Source organism: Anopheles maculipalpis, chromosome 2RL (genome assembly GCF_943734695.1).
Source record: "Anopheles maculipalpis chromosome 2RL, idAnoMacuDA_375_x, whole genome shotgun sequence".
In the NCBI taxonomy this organism is placed as follows: domain Eukaryota; kingdom Metazoa; phylum Arthropoda; class Insecta; order Diptera; family Culicidae; genus Anopheles; species Anopheles maculipalpis.
Window position 1 is genome coordinate 64,988,660 of NC_064871.1, and position 18,905 is coordinate 65,007,564.

At 42.1% G+C, this 18,905-nt stretch overlaps 7 protein-coding genes across 10 annotated transcripts in view; 5 read left to right on the plus strand and 2 right to left on the minus strand.

Moving 5' to 3' along the window:
* The window catches only part of LOC126556023 (eukaryotic translation initiation factor 2D), a 526,420-nt gene that overhangs the window by 422,899 nt on the left and 84,616 nt on the right, over nucleotides 1–18,905 (plus strand). The window lies entirely within an intron of this gene.
* LOC126556469 (small integral membrane protein 20-like) overlaps nucleotides 1–18,905 on the plus strand; it is a 389,536-nt gene that overhangs the window by 266,606 nt on the left and 104,025 nt on the right. The gene's annotated exons all lie outside the window — the stretch shown is intronic.
* LOC126556308 (peroxiredoxin-6-like) overlaps nucleotides 1–18,905 on the minus strand; it is a 270,155-nt gene that overhangs the window by 148,857 nt on the left and 102,393 nt on the right. The gene's annotated exons all lie outside the window — the stretch shown is intronic.
* On the plus strand, nucleotides 943–2,270 carry LOC126556153 (E3 ubiquitin-protein ligase TM129). The gene is made up of 3 exons (XM_050211375.1): nucleotides 943–1,412; nucleotides 1,491–1,620; nucleotides 1,687–2,270. The coding sequence occupies exons 1-3, from the start codon at nucleotides 946–948 to the stop codon at nucleotides 2,248–2,250; spliced, it is 1,161 nt and encodes a 386-aa protein (XP_050067332.1). The 5' UTR covers nucleotides 943–945; the 3' UTR covers nucleotides 2,251–2,270.
* Nucleotides 2,369–4,372, minus strand: LOC126556005 (uncharacterized). Its single transcript, XM_050211161.1, has 2 exons — nucleotides 4,279–4,372; nucleotides 2,369–4,203 (listed from the first exon to the last, which is right to left on the minus strand). The coding sequence occupies exons 1-2, from the start codon at nucleotides 4,370–4,372 to the stop codon at nucleotides 2,369–2,371; spliced, it is 1,929 nt and encodes a 642-aa protein (XP_050067118.1).
* Nucleotides 5,403–7,003, plus strand: LOC126556072 (membrane-bound transcription factor site-2 protease). Its single transcript, XM_050211268.1, has 2 exons — nucleotides 5,403–5,477; nucleotides 5,543–7,003. Exons 1-2 carry the CDS (start codon nucleotides 5,403–5,405, stop codon nucleotides 7,001–7,003), a joined length of 1,536 nt encoding a protein of 511 aa, XP_050067225.1.
* LOC126556103 (uncharacterized) overlaps nucleotides 11,235–18,905 on the plus strand; it is a 61,410-nt gene continuing 53,739 nt past the window's right edge. For all 3 annotated transcript variants that reach the window (XM_050211307.1, XM_050211308.1, XM_050211310.1), the window contains exon 1: nucleotides 11,235–11,639. In XM_050211307.1, coding sequence (XP_050067264.1) covers nucleotides 11,237–11,639 — 403 coding nt within the window. In that variant the 5' untranslated portion in view covers nucleotides 11,235–11,236. The remainder of the gene's footprint in view (nucleotides 11,640–18,905) is intronic.

The following is an 18,905-nucleotide window of genomic DNA, read 5'->3' on the forward strand; positions in this document are numbered from 1 at the left end:
CCAATTTTACCTTGAACACAAAATGCAAAACATTGAAACAAAAAAAGCAACATAAACACAAAAAGAAAGAAAAAACAAAAAACACACGAGAAATGGACGTGTCCTCTCTTTCTCACAAGAGGTAGCCCGCCTCATAGGAGAACTCGCTTCGGAATTACTTCCACTCTTCCGTACCCTAACCCCTTATTAATCTTGCTTCTTCATAGTGCAACTACTGAAATTACTGCTACGGCGCGTGAATCAAGATAAAATGTTTAATAAAACCAGTGATCATTACAGGTGCAACAAAAAGAAAAGAATAAATTTCTTCGGGAAGTTTTTTGTTTGTACTTATTATTCTTTCGCTCTCTTTCTCTCACGCTCTCTTTCTTTCACTCGCTCATTCTCTCTCGCTCTCTCTTTTTCTCGGTGTTTCGATTTGTTCTTGAGAATCTTTTCAAGAAAAAAAGAAAAAAAAGAAATGTGTGAAAACGGGACGGCTCCTAAGTGTAGGCGACCAGAGCGCCGGTCTTCACACGAATATACAATATTGCAGAAAATCCATGGAATATTCCAATCAAATGTATGCAGTTCAATAGGCCTATAAAATCGAAGGAAAGAGGTATGGAAAGGGAGACAAAGCGATTTATCCTCGATCAATTCCTCTTGGGTTCATTAAAACTTTCAAACAACAAAATAAAAACATAAAAACAACATTCTTTATACTCTAAATAATTTGATATTTGGTAAAGCATTTCGAAAATAATTCACTAACGGAAAATCCTCGTAAACCTTGACGTAAACAAGCGTGACAACGAACTTGGGTAGTTTGACATCGGCCAACAAAGTGTTTTGTTTTTCTTCCAAAAACGGTCTTTTTTGTTGTTGTGCCGTGCCGCAGACATCCTTTCGTTCGTATCCTATTTTTTTAAATTTAAATCCCTTTTTCCACACCACCCACACACGATGGTACCGCACATCGTGTACTGCATTATATTCGTGATGGTGTTCTTTTTCACGATTTTCCCAACATCGGAAATGGAATCGGTCGGGTTGACTGTAAATCAGCTGTGCACACACTACCTGGCGGCTGAAACCGATTTCGTGCTATACCATCTGAAAGCGACCAGCGTGAAGCTGCTGATCCATTCCGCAATGCCGTTCCTGTACGTTATCTTCATCTGGTTAATGGCGTGGATGCAGCCGGACGAGTTCGTAATGCACCAGAATGCATCGTCGTACGCGGAATCGATCTGGAACGGGTTCTGTTCCGGATCCGGTACATTGCTGCTCCTAGCCATGCTTACCGTATTTTACTGGGCAACGGACGGTTGGAGCAATCATCCAATCGCCAAGCAGCTGCACCTTTTGACGACACCCGACCTACCGGATTGGCGCTCGGTAGCAACGAATATTAACGACGAGTATCGGCGGTAAGTAGCAATGATAAGGACGGAATTGTTACGGTTTCGAATGCATCATGTATTTATTCTTAAACAATTGTTTTCCAGGGACACCACAATCTCGATACGCTCAAACGCCATCTCAACGCTGGTAGTAACAGAAAGTTGGATCATTAAAACGAACATGTATGCGCACAACATTGTCCCGCAGAGTGAAGCACAACTGTGCGCCTACAAGGTGAGTTATGACGTTTTTTTTTTTGCGATGTCCGCGCCAATCATCCCGTTCCGCTTATATGCCCAGATTGACACGAAGGAGGTGATCACCGATACACTCGAATCGGCCGAGTTCGTCAACATCCTAGTCAAACCGCAGGTAAGCCGGATCCGGCCGTTCATCATACGGATCAACATCAGCCACATCAAGGATCTGCGCGATCGACTTCAACGTCCAATACTGGTAATGCCATCGGTACAGTTCCGCACCCTTACGGAACGGTTTGTGGAAGCGTTCAAGGAGGAGGTGGCACTGAATCCTACCATCGCCAGCACGTTCGTACCGGAGGATGGCGACTGTTGTCTCGCGTGCTTGCAGGCTCAGCCGGACGTAAAGATTGTCAAGTACTGTCTAGATGTAAGTGCGACCGGTGCGTTACTGGCCGAATCGGAACGCTGCCAACCATGCGCTTGTCGGCCGTTGTGGTGCGTCGGATGTTTAGCGACCTGGTTTGCGTCGCAGCAGCGTCGAGCCGATCGAGACACGTGGCTGAGCAAGAAAACGACCTGTCCGATGTGCCGGGCACGGTTTTGCGTGCGTGACGTCTGCTATCTCGAGAATCGTGTGTCAGTACAGCAAACTGAAGAATAAATATTTCGTCCTGCCAGAAGTCAATGAAGCTCTCTCCTCTTCGTGATGCGCATATGTCGAAAGTAACGTTTAGTAGGATGAATGGTATTAGGTGTGTGTGTGAGTGCGTGTTAGCGAATTACGTCAGCAACTTCCCCGACATTATCTCCACCGTCATCTTCCTCCGGAAGTACTTCATGTTGGACTGATCGAACGTGATTGGGTGGTCGCGCGTTAGGTATTCTGCAAACATACAGCTAAACACACCACAATCGCTCCCATTCTTCTGGCGCGGACAGTCGCGTATGTTCTGCTTGGTTAGGCCACTCTTGTCGAATGGCGTTTTGCGCTTGTCCAACGATTCCTGACACAAATAGTCTTCCAGCGCGTTCAGTACGGCATTGTTGGGCGCACCCATCGAGTCGTAATAGTGTATCGTTTTCCGCCGCAGATCGATCGTCGACATACACCAATGAATGCCACCGACGTGTACCGGAACCACAATCATATCATTTGCCAGTAGGTCTACCTTGCGTGTCCAGCGCCGTACACCTGAGTAACCGATTTTCAGCAGCTGCGGCAGAAAGAACGTATTCATCGTGTAAACCTTCGGCAGGCCCTGGCCGTGCTTTTGCTCGCTACGATCCCGAAGCAGCTCCATGTAGAAGTTGATGACCGCATCATTCAGCCAGTTCAAATCCTGCAGCGTCACGAGATCGTTACCGGTAATCTGGAGATTAAACTTCTCGATCACCACCTGGTTCCCGGTGCGCAACTTCTGATGCATCAAATCGAGTTGTTCCTTCGTTAGCTCCGGCAGCGGTACATCTTCCGGCTCGGGTGTTGACTCTTTCAGGTCCGATTCGTTCAGCTCATCGAGCTTGTAGAAAGAGCACACATAGTTGAGCATTTTGTTGCGGGCCTCATTTTCCTGCACGTTTGTGGTTTGGCGCAGACTTCCGAGACGATTCTTTTCCTGCTCGATCAGGGATTTGCGCTGGCTGAACAGGGTACCGTAACGCTGTTGTACGTCCTGGATAATATCGTCCCGGAAGACTTGTTTCGTTTCGAACCGCTCCTTGACCGTGTTGACCGGTTCCGGTGGACTCGGTATCGATTGCTTTGTGTCGTTCGCATCGTCCCGTGCCAGTGTAAGCATCGAATCGAGCGGCGTAAACAAACGGCCACTTTTGGTTTGTGACACTCCCACCTCCACACAATCGTCGTCGCTAGCGTCATCGTCGGTTAGATCGAGCGTTTCTACTGAGGACTGTTTTTGCACCGTCGGTCGCGAAACATCTCCATTAATCGTCTTCCTCGTGTATCGATCGTAAGCGCTCCGTTTGGGCGGTTCGTTCATGATGGGGATAAACTTTAGCATCAGCGATTCATATTTATTTACCGCTGCACGATGTGCGTTCAACTCTCGGTCGAGGGCAGCTGTGGAATCGGACCCGGACGTCGGGGTGGAGCTGCTCTTTGAGCGCAGCAGATTTTTAAACTCGTGGGACAGCTGCAAAACGTTACCGGAACTCACCTCATTGCCTCCCGACGACTGGCCACTGGTGGCAGTGGATACTGGCTTCGAGTAAATACCAGCAACACCTCGTTGACCAAAAGACGATGTTCGCGATGAGACGATTCTCATCGGGATTAAATCCGGCGGACGCTGGCCACTGCGTCGTGCCAGTGGTCGTGTTTCTGGCGTCCCGAATCTGCTGCTGGTATACGTATCGGCGACACTGTTGCGACTGTCCGCTGCAAATGTGCGCTGAATGGATCCAAACGGCGGGGGTGCATGGTACGAACCGTAAACGTGGTTTACCCGTGACATGTCGGTAATTTCACCCAGGCGACGGGCGTTTGCCATCGATCGTGGATTCCGCCCATGTGCACCATTCTGCTGCAGTTGCTGTACGTCGGGTATGGTCGCAAGATGCGGTCTCTGGTCGCGTATGACCTCTTCCACCGGTGCTGGAATCGAAGACACTGTCGTCATTCGGCGTTTCTTGATATCGATCGCTTGCGGCAACACACTCTTTCGCTTACGATCGTTGTTACTGCTATCGGTGCTTCCGCTGTGTCCGATGCTCATCAGCATCGCCTTCATGCGTGCAATGAGCGGCACGGGAAACATTTTCATTTGCAAATCACGGACATTAACAGCAACAACACCAACAAAAAAAAGCTACAGTATGCCGTTTCACCGATGACAGCCCCGTCGGTGGTGGTGAACGAACAAAAACGGAAAAGAAAGGAAGCGCAGCGCGCGCGCGATATCACAAACGACGCACCACGGGATGATCGCGTTTATTTGCACCGAAAACGCAGCTACATTTACCGAAAGCTTCGTTTCACAATGCTCAACGATACGAGGCACAATAAAAAATGAGGGCAGCTATATTAATTTTAAGACTTTAAATGCATTGCTGTTGGATCCGAGCGAACTACAGCGAGTCGCGTTTGATGCACACAAGACAGCATTCGGTCAGCAGCGATTTGTGGTCGTGTGTTAATGTCAAGTGAGCAGATTTTTGCTCACCTTTCCGGCATCGTCGAGCAGCGGCTTCTCTCACTTTCTTTCACTTTTGTTACAATTCTAGCACAAAGATTCTCACTCATTCGAGCAGCCAAACACGATTCCCGGCAGACAATTTGAGCTTCTGCTCGTAGAGGTATGTGAAATCAAAAGACCCAGGGCCAAGGAGTATTTCAAACTTTTGAAATCGATACGAAATACTGAAAAATGCTATTTACTTAAAAATATGTGAATATAGATGCATTTTTTTTGGATAAACCAGCGTGTGGAAAGATTTATAAGTTGACACTAAAGATAGTGCGAAACAGCTTTACAAGAACTTAACAAGCCCGCTTTACAACTCGCATTAATTGTTGGAAAGTGTACCTTGAGTTTTTCAACATCTGCCCGAATTTCGGAAGATGTGGTCTTCTCATACTCTGGAGCTATAGTTCATCTGCACGGATCCGATCCGCTCCATCCTAGTTGATAGCTGGTTGTCAATCAACAACCAAAACATTCATGGGAATGCATTTTGCCGGTGGTCGCAAAAGAATTTTATTATTTTCATTTACCCAATGAAATGCGTTTAAAACTGGCATAAAACTCTTCACCGATTCTATTATTTTCTATCGCGTATGAAATACTAACCAGTATGGAGCTGATTGTAATTTTAGGTATTGTGGTACTGATGTACGTGGTGCTTCTGTTTTTCGACGGATTTTTTAAGGTAGGCAGATGCGGTGCGCTTTGTTTTTGTGTGGCATTTAAAAACATTTTTCGCACTTTTCGCAGAGTTGCATGCACTATCCGTACGATGCATTCCTGCGAGGGACTGGACTGACGGTAAAGTTCCTTCGGTTGCAGTGGCACACAACCGCACTGAACCGGTCCATCGTTAAATGGAGCACGAAGTATCCGAAAATACTTGACTGCAGTTTCAATATCGGTGTCTACCTGAGCCTAGTTCTGATGCCATTCGCAGTAGTGATGATCGTCATATCTTCCTTGCAAACGAATCTTCACGGACAATCCGCACGGGTAGTCACTTCGGGCGGAACCGGTGGAGATTCTCGCACAGCCGGCCGGCGCTCGATGGTTGAGATCGATCTGGTAGTGCCGGGCGTCAATTTACCCGTCAACGAAATCGGGTACTACATTGCAGCCTTAGCCATCAACAGTGTAGTGCACGAGCTTGGCCATGGGCTAGCAGCCGTACTCGAGGACGTGCAGATTAAAGGCTTTGGACTGCACGTGCTGCTGATCATACCGATGGCCTACACGCAACTCGATTCGGATCAGCTGAACACGCTTCGATTGTGGAAAAAGTTGCGCGTACTGTGTGCCGGCATCTGGCACAATTTGGTGCTGGGTTTTTTCACGTACCTGCTATTTATCTCCACCCCGCTACTCTTCTCGGCGCTCTATCGCACCAGTGACGGTGTAATTGTGACGTCACTTAAAAACAACTCTCCAATGGCCGGATCACGAGGACTCGAGCAGGGCGATATTATAAAATCGATCAACAACTGCGAAATCCATCACGAGGAAAGTTGGTTCGAATGTTTGCTGCACACAATTCATTCACCACCGGCGTACTGTGTTTCGACGGATTTCGTCCACCTGAACGATGAATCCGTACCGATGTCGCACAAAAATGATGGATTGATCGAGTGCTGCGGTAGCGAAAATACAGCGTCCAGCTGCTTCGAGTACATGGTCGATGCGAACGAGGACGATGTAGCGTTACCGCAGCACATGTGCCTAAACATACGCAAAACGATCGAAAATAGTTTCGGCTACTGCCAGCATAACGGCCAATGTTCGGAAGGACACTGCTTTAAGCCGAGCATCAACAACTACACCACGATCATGCAGATACGGCGCGAATCCAAACCGGACGTCATCTACATCGGTCATCCAGGCGATGCGACCAGGACGGTTCGAGTTTCGCGGTTCGTACCCAAGACGGGGCTGTTTGCGCCACGCTTTGCCGATTCGATTCAGCTATTGCTCAAGTATGTGACCGTGTTTGCGATCGGATTAGCGTTCATCAATGTTATGCCGTGCTATGGCTTTGATGGGCAACACATCGTCAACACGCTGCTTTCGGACGGTACCATCCAGCAGAGGATACCGCAGAAAAGTAAGCGTGACATGATTTCGCTCGTCGTTAACGTTGTAGGCACGTTGTTCGTGTTCATACTGCTTATCAAAGTGTTTTGGCTGTCACTATATCGGGTATTGTCTGTGTAAAAAAAACGTACACACAAAATATGTAGTATGAGGCCTAGGGGAAGGATGCAGCAGGATAAGGACCCCATATGACGCCATATGACATCGAATTCCATTTATGTAGGAAATTCAATTTTAGGCTACCAGCGCAGATAAGTTTAGCAGTAGGCAAGCACCATAGATGGTAATATATTGTTTTTTATGTTTGCTGTATCGGATAACAACATCAGTCACCAGCTCAGTAAGGGTGATGCATTGAAGCAAACTATTAGTCACGTAACACAATAGCATTAGCAAATCACAGCAGCTATAATCACTGATTGCAATCATTTATAGTAAAGACATATTGTGTATTTGATATTAGCCAATAGAATAAATACGATCACTGATCTAAAACTGAATAATAAAACAAACAAAAAAGAGTTTTAATCGAAGTGTTTACGGCCAAAAAAAGATGTTCTACGATCCGCCTACCCGTGTAGGGAATACATTTTGTATGAGAGTTTGATCTTTTGATCTGCTCGTCGTATTTGCATGACATTTTTCATGAAAGGCTATTTGTTGTTCGACGAATTAAATTTTGTTGAAAATAAAAAAAAACTTGTATTTATTGTTTGCTTCCAAAGCTGGTGTCTCTAGCGCCAAACAAATCTTTATAATAGAATAATGCTTTTTCCGCTTTATGGAACCTTTAGCTGGGCTTATCTCAATGTAAAACCAAATAATTCAGTGAATATGGATCATGAACCGTTCCCGCGTAGTGAGAACTAACTAACCAACTACATGGTATCAGTAAGTTTAGTAAGCCATTAGATGGCCGGTGTGAGAAGGTCGTTAAGCCAAGAAGAAGATCAGTCAAAAAAAATCTGGTTTGAAATAATTTTAACGAAAGACTCATTACTCAGCTATAAATATTTAAAACAATTACTCAAGCACACGTAAGTGAAGACTGGCGAAATATGTGTTTGCCCGTATCAGTATGTCGATCGTACATCGTATTCATTCTAAAACAGGCTTACGCTACAAAAAATGGCTATTCAGTTGCAAAAGTAAAGCCGGTTATTAAGGAATGAGTTAATAAGTATTAAAGACCAAAAAAATTGAAAGTTCATGCAAAAATATTATATATGACATATTTCAAGTCATATGCTAATTTCTATAAACTATATAAACAAATTCTTACAAAAGAAACTTTTACGGGGGATTTAAGCTAAATAAATAAGTTAAAATGCACAAACATTAGCAACTTTAAAAGAATAATTCTGATTAGTGATCGGAATTATCAGTGTAGAGGTAAGGAGTTTTCAGCTTTGGAAGCGAAGAAAAAAAGAAGAAGAATTTTTAAAATTTGCATCCACATGTAGTTCGTTAGACAATAAATTGTCTAACTTCTTTTGAAATTGTCATGCAAATACGACGAGTAGATTAAAAGATATTAGCCTGGCGATGAGAAAATGGAAAAACTCACATATGTACAAAATGGTAGATGAATTGATACCCCTAATTTTATAAATACGAGTATATGTAATTTAAATCAGTTTAACAATTTCTCTTTTGCACGGAAAAGTGAAAAAATAAATTTCAAGTGCGTACGATTTCTCTATCAAAAGAAGTTCACCAAATAAAGTGCAAAACTTACCCAGTTAGGCGGTCATTAACAATAGGGTTAAACCTATCTTGCCTGCAAATGGTTCTATCAGTTTCCTAAACACATGTCCAAGATCAGCTGTCCCCAGTATTCGCAGCTTCGGATAGGCGAAAAAAAGGCAAAAAGGCATCGCAAGTAGAGTTAGTAAGCAAAAACTCTTCGGAGATAAAAGATACGTGCATCTCTCACCGGATGTGCTCCATTCTCCCAGACGTTAGATTCTCTCACTATCAGGATAACGAGCATTTCCCGCAACAGGACTAAATATCAACAAAACGTGAATTGAATTTGCCTCATCCCTGCTCAACGCGGTGGAAATGAGTTTGCTCCAAGCAGATCGCTGCCACCATTCTCACAAGGATGCTGAATGCCTACTTTGTTATTTTTGGTGCCTTGTTTTCGTTTTCAGGAAAACCTCAAGCACTAGTCTTTTTCTCTTGCCACAGCAGGACGGTGGAAAACCATGAGAGCAAAGGCTACTGCTTCACCTGCCTCGCTCACACTCGCTCACTCTTGCTCACGCTATCTCTGTATGATGCGCTCTGGTAGTAGTAGTAGTAGTGGTGGTATGCGGAACATTCGTCGCCTCGGAAGCCACAGACGTAGTAGTCGTTTGAACGCCTTCGAGCAGTGCGGTAGTTTCGTCCTTCCCGGTAGTGTGTCGACGACAACCGACGACGTCGAAAACGCATGTGTGTATTTCCGTCAACGGCCGCGTGACGGTTGTCGACTGTGTTAGTTGCTTTTTCTTCCCCGATTTCGTTTTCTTTGTACGGTCACTGGTCCTCTAGTAGTACGCGCCGGGATTTCCGTTCAATACGAGTGCGCCACACGGCATTGGGCACGCGGTCCGGGTTTGCACGTGTGTATAGGTGTGTTAACGCTAGTGTTTAGTGCGGTGTTTCGAATGTTTTGCAGTTCAGGAAGCGTTTTTTTAAACATGCACCCGAGTGCAGAGATGGATTGTTGTTTACAATTGGCGTCAAGGAGATTAGATGTCCAGTTTCAGCCTTTGTTTTGTCGTTTTATTGCTTGAAGCTGTAAGAGTTTTGTGTTTTTGGAAGTTGTTTAATGCGAAAAAAAAATCAGAAAAGTGGATTTTTTAAACATTTTTTTTATTTAACTTTTTGTACTTGAGTGGAATAGAACTTCAACCCAATCTAGCACAACAATCACTTTTTTTCAGCAAATGACGAAAAATAGTAACACATCCACTTTTGCTCCATAAATCATCCAAAGTCATCTGCCGATGGCATTTATATACCTTTCTATTCGAGTACAATTTTCCTACCCAAGTCTAGGCAAAGTTTGGTCGAGATGATCTTATGAAAATCAAAAGGTTACGATAAACTTAGCGCTAACAACGCCGGGGAAAGCGAGGAAAAATCGGATGATGGGACGCGTGAATCAAGATCGAGATAACGTACCGTGATAGATACGCAAGCAAAAGCGAGAGAAGCGAGATCAGATGATGATTGTTGATGCTGCTACCTACTACTTACACTGGCAGTTCGTATCTAATTATAGCGTAAAAAACGGAAATTTCTTTCGAAAAAAAAACTTTACCACCTCGTGGGGAAAACTCTTTACCGAAGTCGGTCGGGTTGGAAGAATGAGATCCGGCAGGGATTTAAAGAGAATGCGAAAAAATGTGCGAAAGTGACAACAAAAAAGTGTTTGTAGGTTGGCGTTTCAGTTGCAGGAAACACCACAATCAGATGCGCGATTGTCGAAATGCTTCATTTTGCACGCGAAAGCTAGTCAATGTGGTTGTGTACTTGAAGCAAAAGTGTGATGTGCATCCGATGTTTTGATGCTACTAAAAGTCCTACAGAGGGGAAATCGTCCCCTCATTCCTCAAAAAATGTCCCGTGAGTGACGTGTGTCAATGGTTCAATGGGTTAAGCGCAAGCTGTCGAATGAAAATACCATTTACATACGGAGGTTAGGCCAGCCCGGAGGTGAGGGGACAACGGCATTGGTCTTCACAGGGCAGGCCCGAGGTTCAAACCCGGTCCCACGTAATGAGGACTGGTTATCCAACTACGTGGTATCGCAAAGTCTATTAAGCCATCCGATGGCCAGCGTGGCCTAGCAGGTCGTTAAGTCAAGAAGAAGAAAGATGAATTGGAGATTAATGTTAAAAGATGTCGCCTTCTCGTTTTTTCAGTGTAATGTACAGTGAAACGAATTAATTTCATGTCGGAGATTTGCAAATCCCTGCGCTTTATTCTTCTTGTTGCTGCTTCGGTGTAGAGCAAGATTTAATTTACAAGAGCACAGTTTTGTGGTGAATTACCTGGGCCAGGGTCGTTGTTCAAGTGCAGTGAAACCATATAAGCAAACACCAAACCCTACCAAGTTACCAAGTGTGTCAAACCAACAACATGCAATAGCCGAGCAACAGCCATCGAACGCATCGCGAACGTGCGAGGAACGCCTAGAATGATCAGTACGGATCGGCACGTGCCGGATCTGACATTGACCAACAGCCGGATCCTTCCGTCGCGCCAAAGCCACCAAAGCCTCTCCCGTCAGTGCCGTCCAGCTACCAGCGCCACCTGTTGGCGAACCACGAACCAGATCGGACCAGATATTGCAACAAGATGAGTGACAAGCTCACCGGTGGACGGTACAACCGTATCAGTCCATCTTCGGGTCGGGGGTCCATCATAGCCTACTCGCCACTGCCGAAGTCGGAGCAGGACTGTCTGCAGGCGCCCGGGAACAACTGTCTGGCTATACCATTATCTGCCATCCAGACGACGGCGGATCATAGCACCGTCGGCCATCATGGTCCACATCCGGTTAATCTGACGCACGCCAACTCGTTGCCTGTGGTCGGTGGCGTTGGTATGCCGGGCAAGATACCGAACGCTGGTGGGCACGGATTGCTGGTACACGGCGACGGACAGAAACATGCTGCCAATCAACACCACAACAACAATGGGAACAACAATAACCACAACAACAACAACAACAACAGCAATGCGAATCATAATTCCAGCGGTAAGTCTTGGTCCTTTCCTTTTTTTTTTTGTAGTGAAGCTCATTTAGTTAGACTATGTTCCGTTTCGGTGTTTGTGTTGCATCACTTTGATAATACGGCTTGTTTAACTGTTTGATGGTTGAGTTAGTGAATGGTAAGTTAGTTAAGTAGATAATGCACTAAATGTTGCTTAAATTTGTAAATGTGTAAAACAATTTCTTTGAAAGGTTAAATTCCTAATATTAAACACACTACTTACATCTGCTCTCAGTTTATCAAAAAACGAATCAAAGTAAGAGGAAAACTCATCATTACCACTCACCAATCTTCATCCATCCAGCACTTCTCCAGTTCAGCAAATGGAAATGTTTCGCAATATTACTTTCTCTCTCTCTCTCTCTCTCTCTCTCTCTCTCTCTCTCTCTCTCTCTAATATAATCCCTCCCGTGCTGCCGGTTCCATTAATCACTCGCTTCCCATCCGCAAGCGATTTTCTCTTATCAAGAAAGCTGTCAACATTCCACAATATGTGTCAGTGCTTTGCAACTCATTAAAACTAACGACAAATTAATCATCTGCCAGATTCGCCTAATCCAGAGTGTTGGCCAGTTTTGCTGAGCTTGAGGAATGTGCCACTTTGCTGAAAAGAAATTTTACAAAGATGAACATGCTCTGGAGTGTTTCTGGTAGTTGAACGTTAATTCGCTGAAGTGAAACAGATGTGCAACAGTGCTTCAGAGGATTTGCATGAGACTTGTAACATATTTACATACAAATTCTTTTAAAGAAACGGATCGAACGATGTAATGTTTTGCCAGGATCATACAATAAATTAAAAATATAATTCATCTTTATGTTAAATAAAAATAATTTTATAGCCATTAATTGAGTACGTCAGCAGTTATTTAAAAAAGCAATTGCAAAGCAATGACGCTAATAATTATATACTCTTTTATTTCAATCTCTTAATTTAATCCCAATATAATACTCATTGTAAAAATATTTCATGTATAATAGAATGCTTGATTTGTTCCATTTTTATTTAAACTAAAAATGCCATGTTTTCTCTTTTATTGAAAATTATTAAGGATTTTTTCCAACCAAGAACAATTTCCTACCGGCAGTTGCCTATTTATTTCACTCTCATTTCATGTGAATGGTATACCTTCTGGCGATGGATCGATTTTTCGCAAAGTTTTGCTCGTTTTTAGTTGTGCAACAGTTTTTTTTTGTTCGCCATTTTTATAAGCGAAAATCACCGTTGTGCTGTGCGAAAGTTTGGTTTGGATCATTCGTACGCCGAATGCCTTCGTTGGTGATGATGGTGATTCATACAAATGAAATAATGATTGTACGAAATTTTTATTATGTACGACGGTATCGCTAAAATTCATAATGCGATGTTAGTCTGACTTTCATTTGCCGCACTGAATGTTTATTTTCTCTCATATGTTTGTTTGTAAACAATTTGTGTATTATTGGCTACTTGAGAAATTTTGTTTTTCCAATTGCGAAGAATTCACCATTAAAAATATTTTTTTAATAAATAAATGAAATAGTAACTTATGAAATTTCTCATCGTATTTAAACGATCGTTATGTTGTTTAAATTCATTCCAGACATTATTTAATACGTGATTAATGCCATTTTCACATACTCGGCAGAGCTTTCTGGTCAGTATAATTACAGTGTTTCTCAGGCCATAGAACAAGTTATTCCATGTTCCAGTTCCATGTTAAAACAATAAGCGATTTTAGATTGAACAATAATAAGACGTAGAATGTTCGGATGGTTCTTTCTGTCATAATCACGGATTGTTTTAAACATGGAGACACTTGTTTTGTGACCTGAGAAATACTATCCGATGGCTCTATAACCAACATTCGATGCATATGATTTTGTTTAGAAGAATTTTGTATTCACGATTCTGGGGAAATTAGTCCCTTCTTCAACACACTTACGGCAAGAAATACGCTGAAAACTATCTTCCGATAGCGATTGACTAGAGTGGTGTGCTGCATTGCGGTCAAAAAAGTTCACCGAACCGTACTGCAGTGTGCTTCCTCTGCACTACACATAATCGTTGACTGACCGGAAACTCAAGCGCTCATACAAAGCTATCGATCCAAATGATGAAGGAAGGGGGGGGGGGTTTGTAAGGTAGATGTAGATCGATTGAACACCACTGACCAGATCGGATTAGAAAGCGTCCTTTCACTTTTGCATCCTGTCATCATCGTCCCTTTAAAAAGGTTCCCATTCACTCTGTGTGCGTGTTCCCGTGCAAAATTGATCCAACAGGAATGTGAACGTTTCACAATGAAACGTCACATTCCATAGTTGATATTATCGGATTCAATTTCCCAAGCCATGGAACCACAACGGAGACTGCTTCATCGTACCCTTTCTTTTGGTAAACGAACCGAAAGAAAAACAGTCCACGAGGTGTTTTGCAGGATCAAGCGATTTCAATTGGTGAAGCAAGCGTATGAGATGAAAATGCGTCCCAACGTTTGTACGTTGTGAAGAAGCAAACAAATCGATGTTTGTCTGCTAATCTCGTAGAAAGTTGACATAGCAAGTCCAAGGAAAAGAAGAGGATTCGGGGGGAAAAACACACACTTCACACACGTAATATCCCGTGCACAGAGTGAGTCGACGCTGGAGAAAGCATCCCAAATGGTATCTTTACGGCCTGCGATCACGTATCAATCGTTAAGAATATGTGAGTCTATCATTTTACTGCAAGCGACAGCATCTTCATAAACCTTTTTGGCAACACACTTCAAACAATATTTTCTCGCTTTTGCTTCACCTATTTCTCTTGCGCTCAAACTGATGTTTCGTTTAAGTGCGTTGGGATAGACACATTTGTTGACTGATGCCATTCAACATAATACGGTTATAGCAATATCTCGTATTGAGGAACAGGGCATAAAAAGGTTTCGAACGAAAAGGATGTATGGTGGAAACCTTTTGAAAGCTTTTAAAACAGATCCAACCCCAGCCTTGGATCGGGTCACTTAATCTCCAAAGCGGTAGGCATTTTACCATTGAATGGTTGTGTTTTCAATAAGACTAAAAGCAAATCGTATTTTATAGCAACCGCAAGTAAGGCATACCTTCGATTTAAAGATATGTGCATTTTTGTATAAGCTAGTATAAATCACTTTTACTTTTTTAAAAAGGTTTACCAAATTATCAAACAACCCGCACGCTATTTACTTTTCGAAGCTGAAAAGTTCTTCCACACTTACACGCTTTCCTTCTCTTCTCGTACGTCAAAAGGTTCGGCGTCGATTAATCACTGTCGGTAAAAATTGGAAAAATGTCTCAACCCTCCCCGCAAAATGGAATCCTTAGTGGGAAATAACCCGCTGAGCAGAAAAATTGCATAGCAAACAGAAATGGGAAAAACTTGTTTTTCTTTGCTTCATCAAACGGTTTATCATGGAAAAATACATCAAACCAAGCGCACAACAGGTGAGCGATGGTGAAAAAGTTTCCCATCATTCCGATTGATCAGCCCGAGGGTAGCAAAGTAATTGCATAGAAAAAAAAAGTTTTAAAAGTAAAAAAATGCATTCAACGGGTGCTACAAGTTGTGTTTATAGATTTGCCTACAACACCTGCAAATAATTGCAACAAAATTTTTGCCTTACTTGCCGTAGGAATGATCTTCCTAAGTTCGGATGTATTTATTGTTTCAAAATTCAAGCTCAACGCCATTGACGCATTGACCGCACTGCAGTGAGCACAGCTTAAGTGGCTGAGCAATAAAGGATAAAGACAAAATTGTAGCATAATTTCCTTGCAGTCAAGAAGCGTTTCGAGCGAAGGTCACAACGAACAAACGTAAGCACATCCAGCGCTCTCCACAACCAGCTTCAATTGATATTGACAAGATAAATAAGTGTTATTTACGCTGTACACTCTGTTGACATAAAAGATTTATCGCTCTACGTCGCAAGGTTTGAACTTTGCACTCAACAAAAGCTTGATTAAATATTGAGTTAAATTATTTATTTTCTTTTTCATATACAACTCATGCTACTAAAGTACACAAAAATGAACTGAAATAGCTGAATGTTTTAATATCCGACCATTTTATATAAACTCTTTTGACTTACATTCTTCTTTTTGTGGATGTGATAAAAATTACAGCAGCAGTGGAATAGCACTTTACAGATTTCAATAAATGTAAGTTGCGCTTTGCTTTACAGAAAACAAAGATATTTCGATGTAGGCATGAATCATTTACAAAATTCTACAGAATTTACATGTAATGCAATAACTCGAAACAAAAACAATGCGAATTGAAGTGTCATTGCACAAAAACAAAAGAAATAAAAATCACATTTGAAGCAGATATAAAACGTTCATGTTATGCTTTTATTGCAAAAAGAACCTTCAAATCCCTTTATTCTCGGTATTTCATTCATTTTTTACATGATTCGCTACTGACACACATCTTATTTGATACGCGGATTGTCGCTTACCCTTTGTACCTACCAACCGTTTCTAACCTTCGAACGGAAGTGCAATGAAAGAGCAAAACAAAAAGAAAACAACCAACAATGTGATAGTATGCATGTGCCGTTCTTAAAGTGATGGAGGCGCCTGGTAGCGCATTCAACAAACATTCCCACGTGTTTGGGATTACAAAAAACGTGAACTGTTTGTAAATTTTGTCCAGTCGGGAGCATATGCTTACCACTTTGTTTGGTTTCTTTTTTCTTATACTATAAGCTAGCGTACTGTCAAATTTACCTCTGGCACGAAATCGTAAATTTTGCTCCGCTTTCATAGCCAAGCACCGATCACATCTGTACAGGTGAGGTGAGGAAAATTTCAAAACAACCCTATTTAAAACAGCCAAAGCGAATGACCTCATTGTAAGCAGGTACCTGCTTGCCTACAGTGGACGGTGTTTTTTTACAATAACGGTTGTAATAAAAAAAAGTTTTGAGGTTAATGGCTAACTGTAACACCTGTTTACAGCGAGCTGAAAAATGGGAAGTATATAAATATTTTTTATTTGATTTATTTGGTAAAACAAAGTTGTTTACACTGCGTTACATCATTAAAAAGGCAAAAACAAATTACTACCTTAGTCAGCAAAAGGTTTTTCGAGTTTCAAAAATTGGAAACGAGAAACTAAGAAACAATTGTCGTGAAATTATTGACGAATCCAACAAATTCTTTACACGTTAGCCTTCTGTCCGCACCTGCACTTCGAACGCGAGACTGATCCAGTTATAGCTAATATCCAGTCAAGGTAAAGGCAGACCGAGAAATATCGAGCCAAAGAAGATTTTGAAATTTGATTTAAACTATTGTGTACATTTTTTTACTGGATTTAACTAACAATTTTCAACCGAGCACACCCGGGATATGGTGCCCTTTCACGGCTCGGAGAAGGAAATGTCTCCCTGCAAATATGAAAGGAGTATACTAATTTTAAGTTTATTGTAAGCAATACGGCCAGGCCGTCCTTTATGAATAAAAAAAACTAACAATTTAAAATATCATTCGCATTAATCTTTTCTACGTAAGTAATATAGTAATTTTAAATTACTATAATAATAACTTTACCTTGGGATGGCCCGGTGATAAGATGGTAGCGGCGCCGTTCGCTACACTCCATTGGGCATTAAATTAACAACACTCCATTGGGCATTGAAGAGCTAATTATATAACAAACTATTGTGAAACTTAGAATAGAAAATAGCAAAGAACATGATTTTTGGTTGTATCGTGATGGTACCAAAATACGCATTCGTTCTAAATCACAGCCACTTGATTTGAGTTTGCGTTTGGATCGGTCAAATATTACCAAAACTGGATACTGCCCAGCACTTGCACGATTGTTCTGCAACTGAAGATGTTCGTTCGATTTTCTTGAAACGAAAAAAAAAATCGTCACTACTTCTTTTTTGCAGTAGATGTTGATCATGCTGCGTCCTTCGAAGCATAATAAATTGTCCACTTAAAAAAAAAACTGGAGCGCTGAACAGATTAAGCAAGTTTTTTCAATCAGTTCCCTCGTTTGAGTGCAACAATCGTACCGCATTTCCCGCAGTCGATTGGCATGGGCTGCGTCCAAGCAAAATGTAACTTTTGATAAATAATGAAAAAAAACAAATGGCAAGTAAAAGCATCATCGACCGTTCGATAGCTTTTGGTCGATGGGTGGAACCTTATCAGTAGAAATGCTGCAAGCGATGCTCAGCGGGTTGTTAGTTTGCTCATTTTATTATGGAAATGCTGACAAACGTCTTTGGGAATGGTGGTGATGCAGAACGATCCGGACTCGGTGTGGTGGGATGCTGATGTTGTCGTTATGTTTTGTTTCTACCACCCGGTGACGATAGCACAATCTCTGTTGCCAGACGTTTGTAGCGAAGGAGGAGTCAAAAACGAGAATATTTCAAATATTGTGGAGGGTGAGGTCACGAACAAAGTAGTTTAGATACAGTAAAGGTCATTGAAGCTTATTTTGTTGCTTGTTTGTATAAGATACCAAATATTTTAAATCAGTGTCCTACACATTTTATAACTCAATGTCAAATATTTAATTGTTTTATACACATAAATTACAATATCAATATTAGCAGCAACGATGTATTTCATTAGAATCATCATATCTCTTCAAACAGGAAACTTGTAACATTAGAATTGTTAGGTGAAATTTGCGTTCGAAATTATATAATGAATTTTTATTGGACTTTCTAATGATATCAACACCTTTCCTCTACAGGAAGTTGCTATGTATAGATCCTTATATACCAAAGCAGTATGCATGTGACGTGCTGTCCATACAATCCCCTTCGACACCGGTTCCAATTTTAAATATTCATTTGCACACTGGCCGAACTAGCCATGGACAATTATGGCACACACGTACGAATAAACTGCATGCTTAATAAAGTACGCAGCATGCGAATGTTACTCTACTACGCATATGTGCTCCCCTCGGTAAATTCTACGAAAACATATGTACGGAAACAGTGCAAGTGGAATTTTCATTTACCATTCAACGTTGTACGGACGTATGGCTGGTAATGGAAAACCGTTTCACTGCACTTTACTTAATCAAGATTTTTAGCAACCGTGCTACCTGTAGATTGGAGTGCATTGCATTTATCTTGAAATTTTAAATCAGTTCACATTCGTTCCAAACACTTTTCCCCAGTGGTTTCGCTTCTAGGCGGTGCACTTCTACAACGACGTAAAACAATACCCAATCGACAGCATACTCAACTGATCAGAGGACGTTTACGTGT

Bases quoted from the DNA above. Each gene is read 5' to 3' on its own strand.
- LOC126556153 (XM_050211375.1), top strand. From the start codon at position 946: ATGGTACCGCACATCGTGTACTGCATTATATTCGTGATGGTGTTCTTT. The intron at 1,413-1,490 runs GTAAGTAGCAAT...ATTGTTTTCCAG, and splicing joins ATTAACGACGAGTATCGGCG to GGACACCACAATCTCGATAC. The intron at 1,621-1,686 runs GTGAGTTATGAC...TTATATGCCCAG, and splicing joins CACAACTGTGCGCCTACAAG to ATTGACACGAAGGAGGTGAT.
- LOC126556005 (XM_050211161.1), bottom strand. From the start codon at position 4,372: ATGAAAATGTTTCCCGTGCCGCTCATTGCACGCATGAAGGCGATGCTG. The intron at 4,204-4,278 runs GTAAGCGAAAGA...CTTCGATTCCAG, and splicing joins CGATAGCAGTAACAACGATC to CACCGGTGGAAGAGGTCATA.
- LOC126556072 (XM_050211268.1), top strand. From the start codon at position 5,403: ATGGAGCTGATTGTAATTTTAGGTATTGTGGTACTGATGTACGTGGTG. The intron at 5,478-5,542 runs GTAGGCAGATGC...CACTTTTCGCAG, and splicing joins TTTTCGACGGATTTTTTAAG to AGTTGCATGCACTATCCGTA.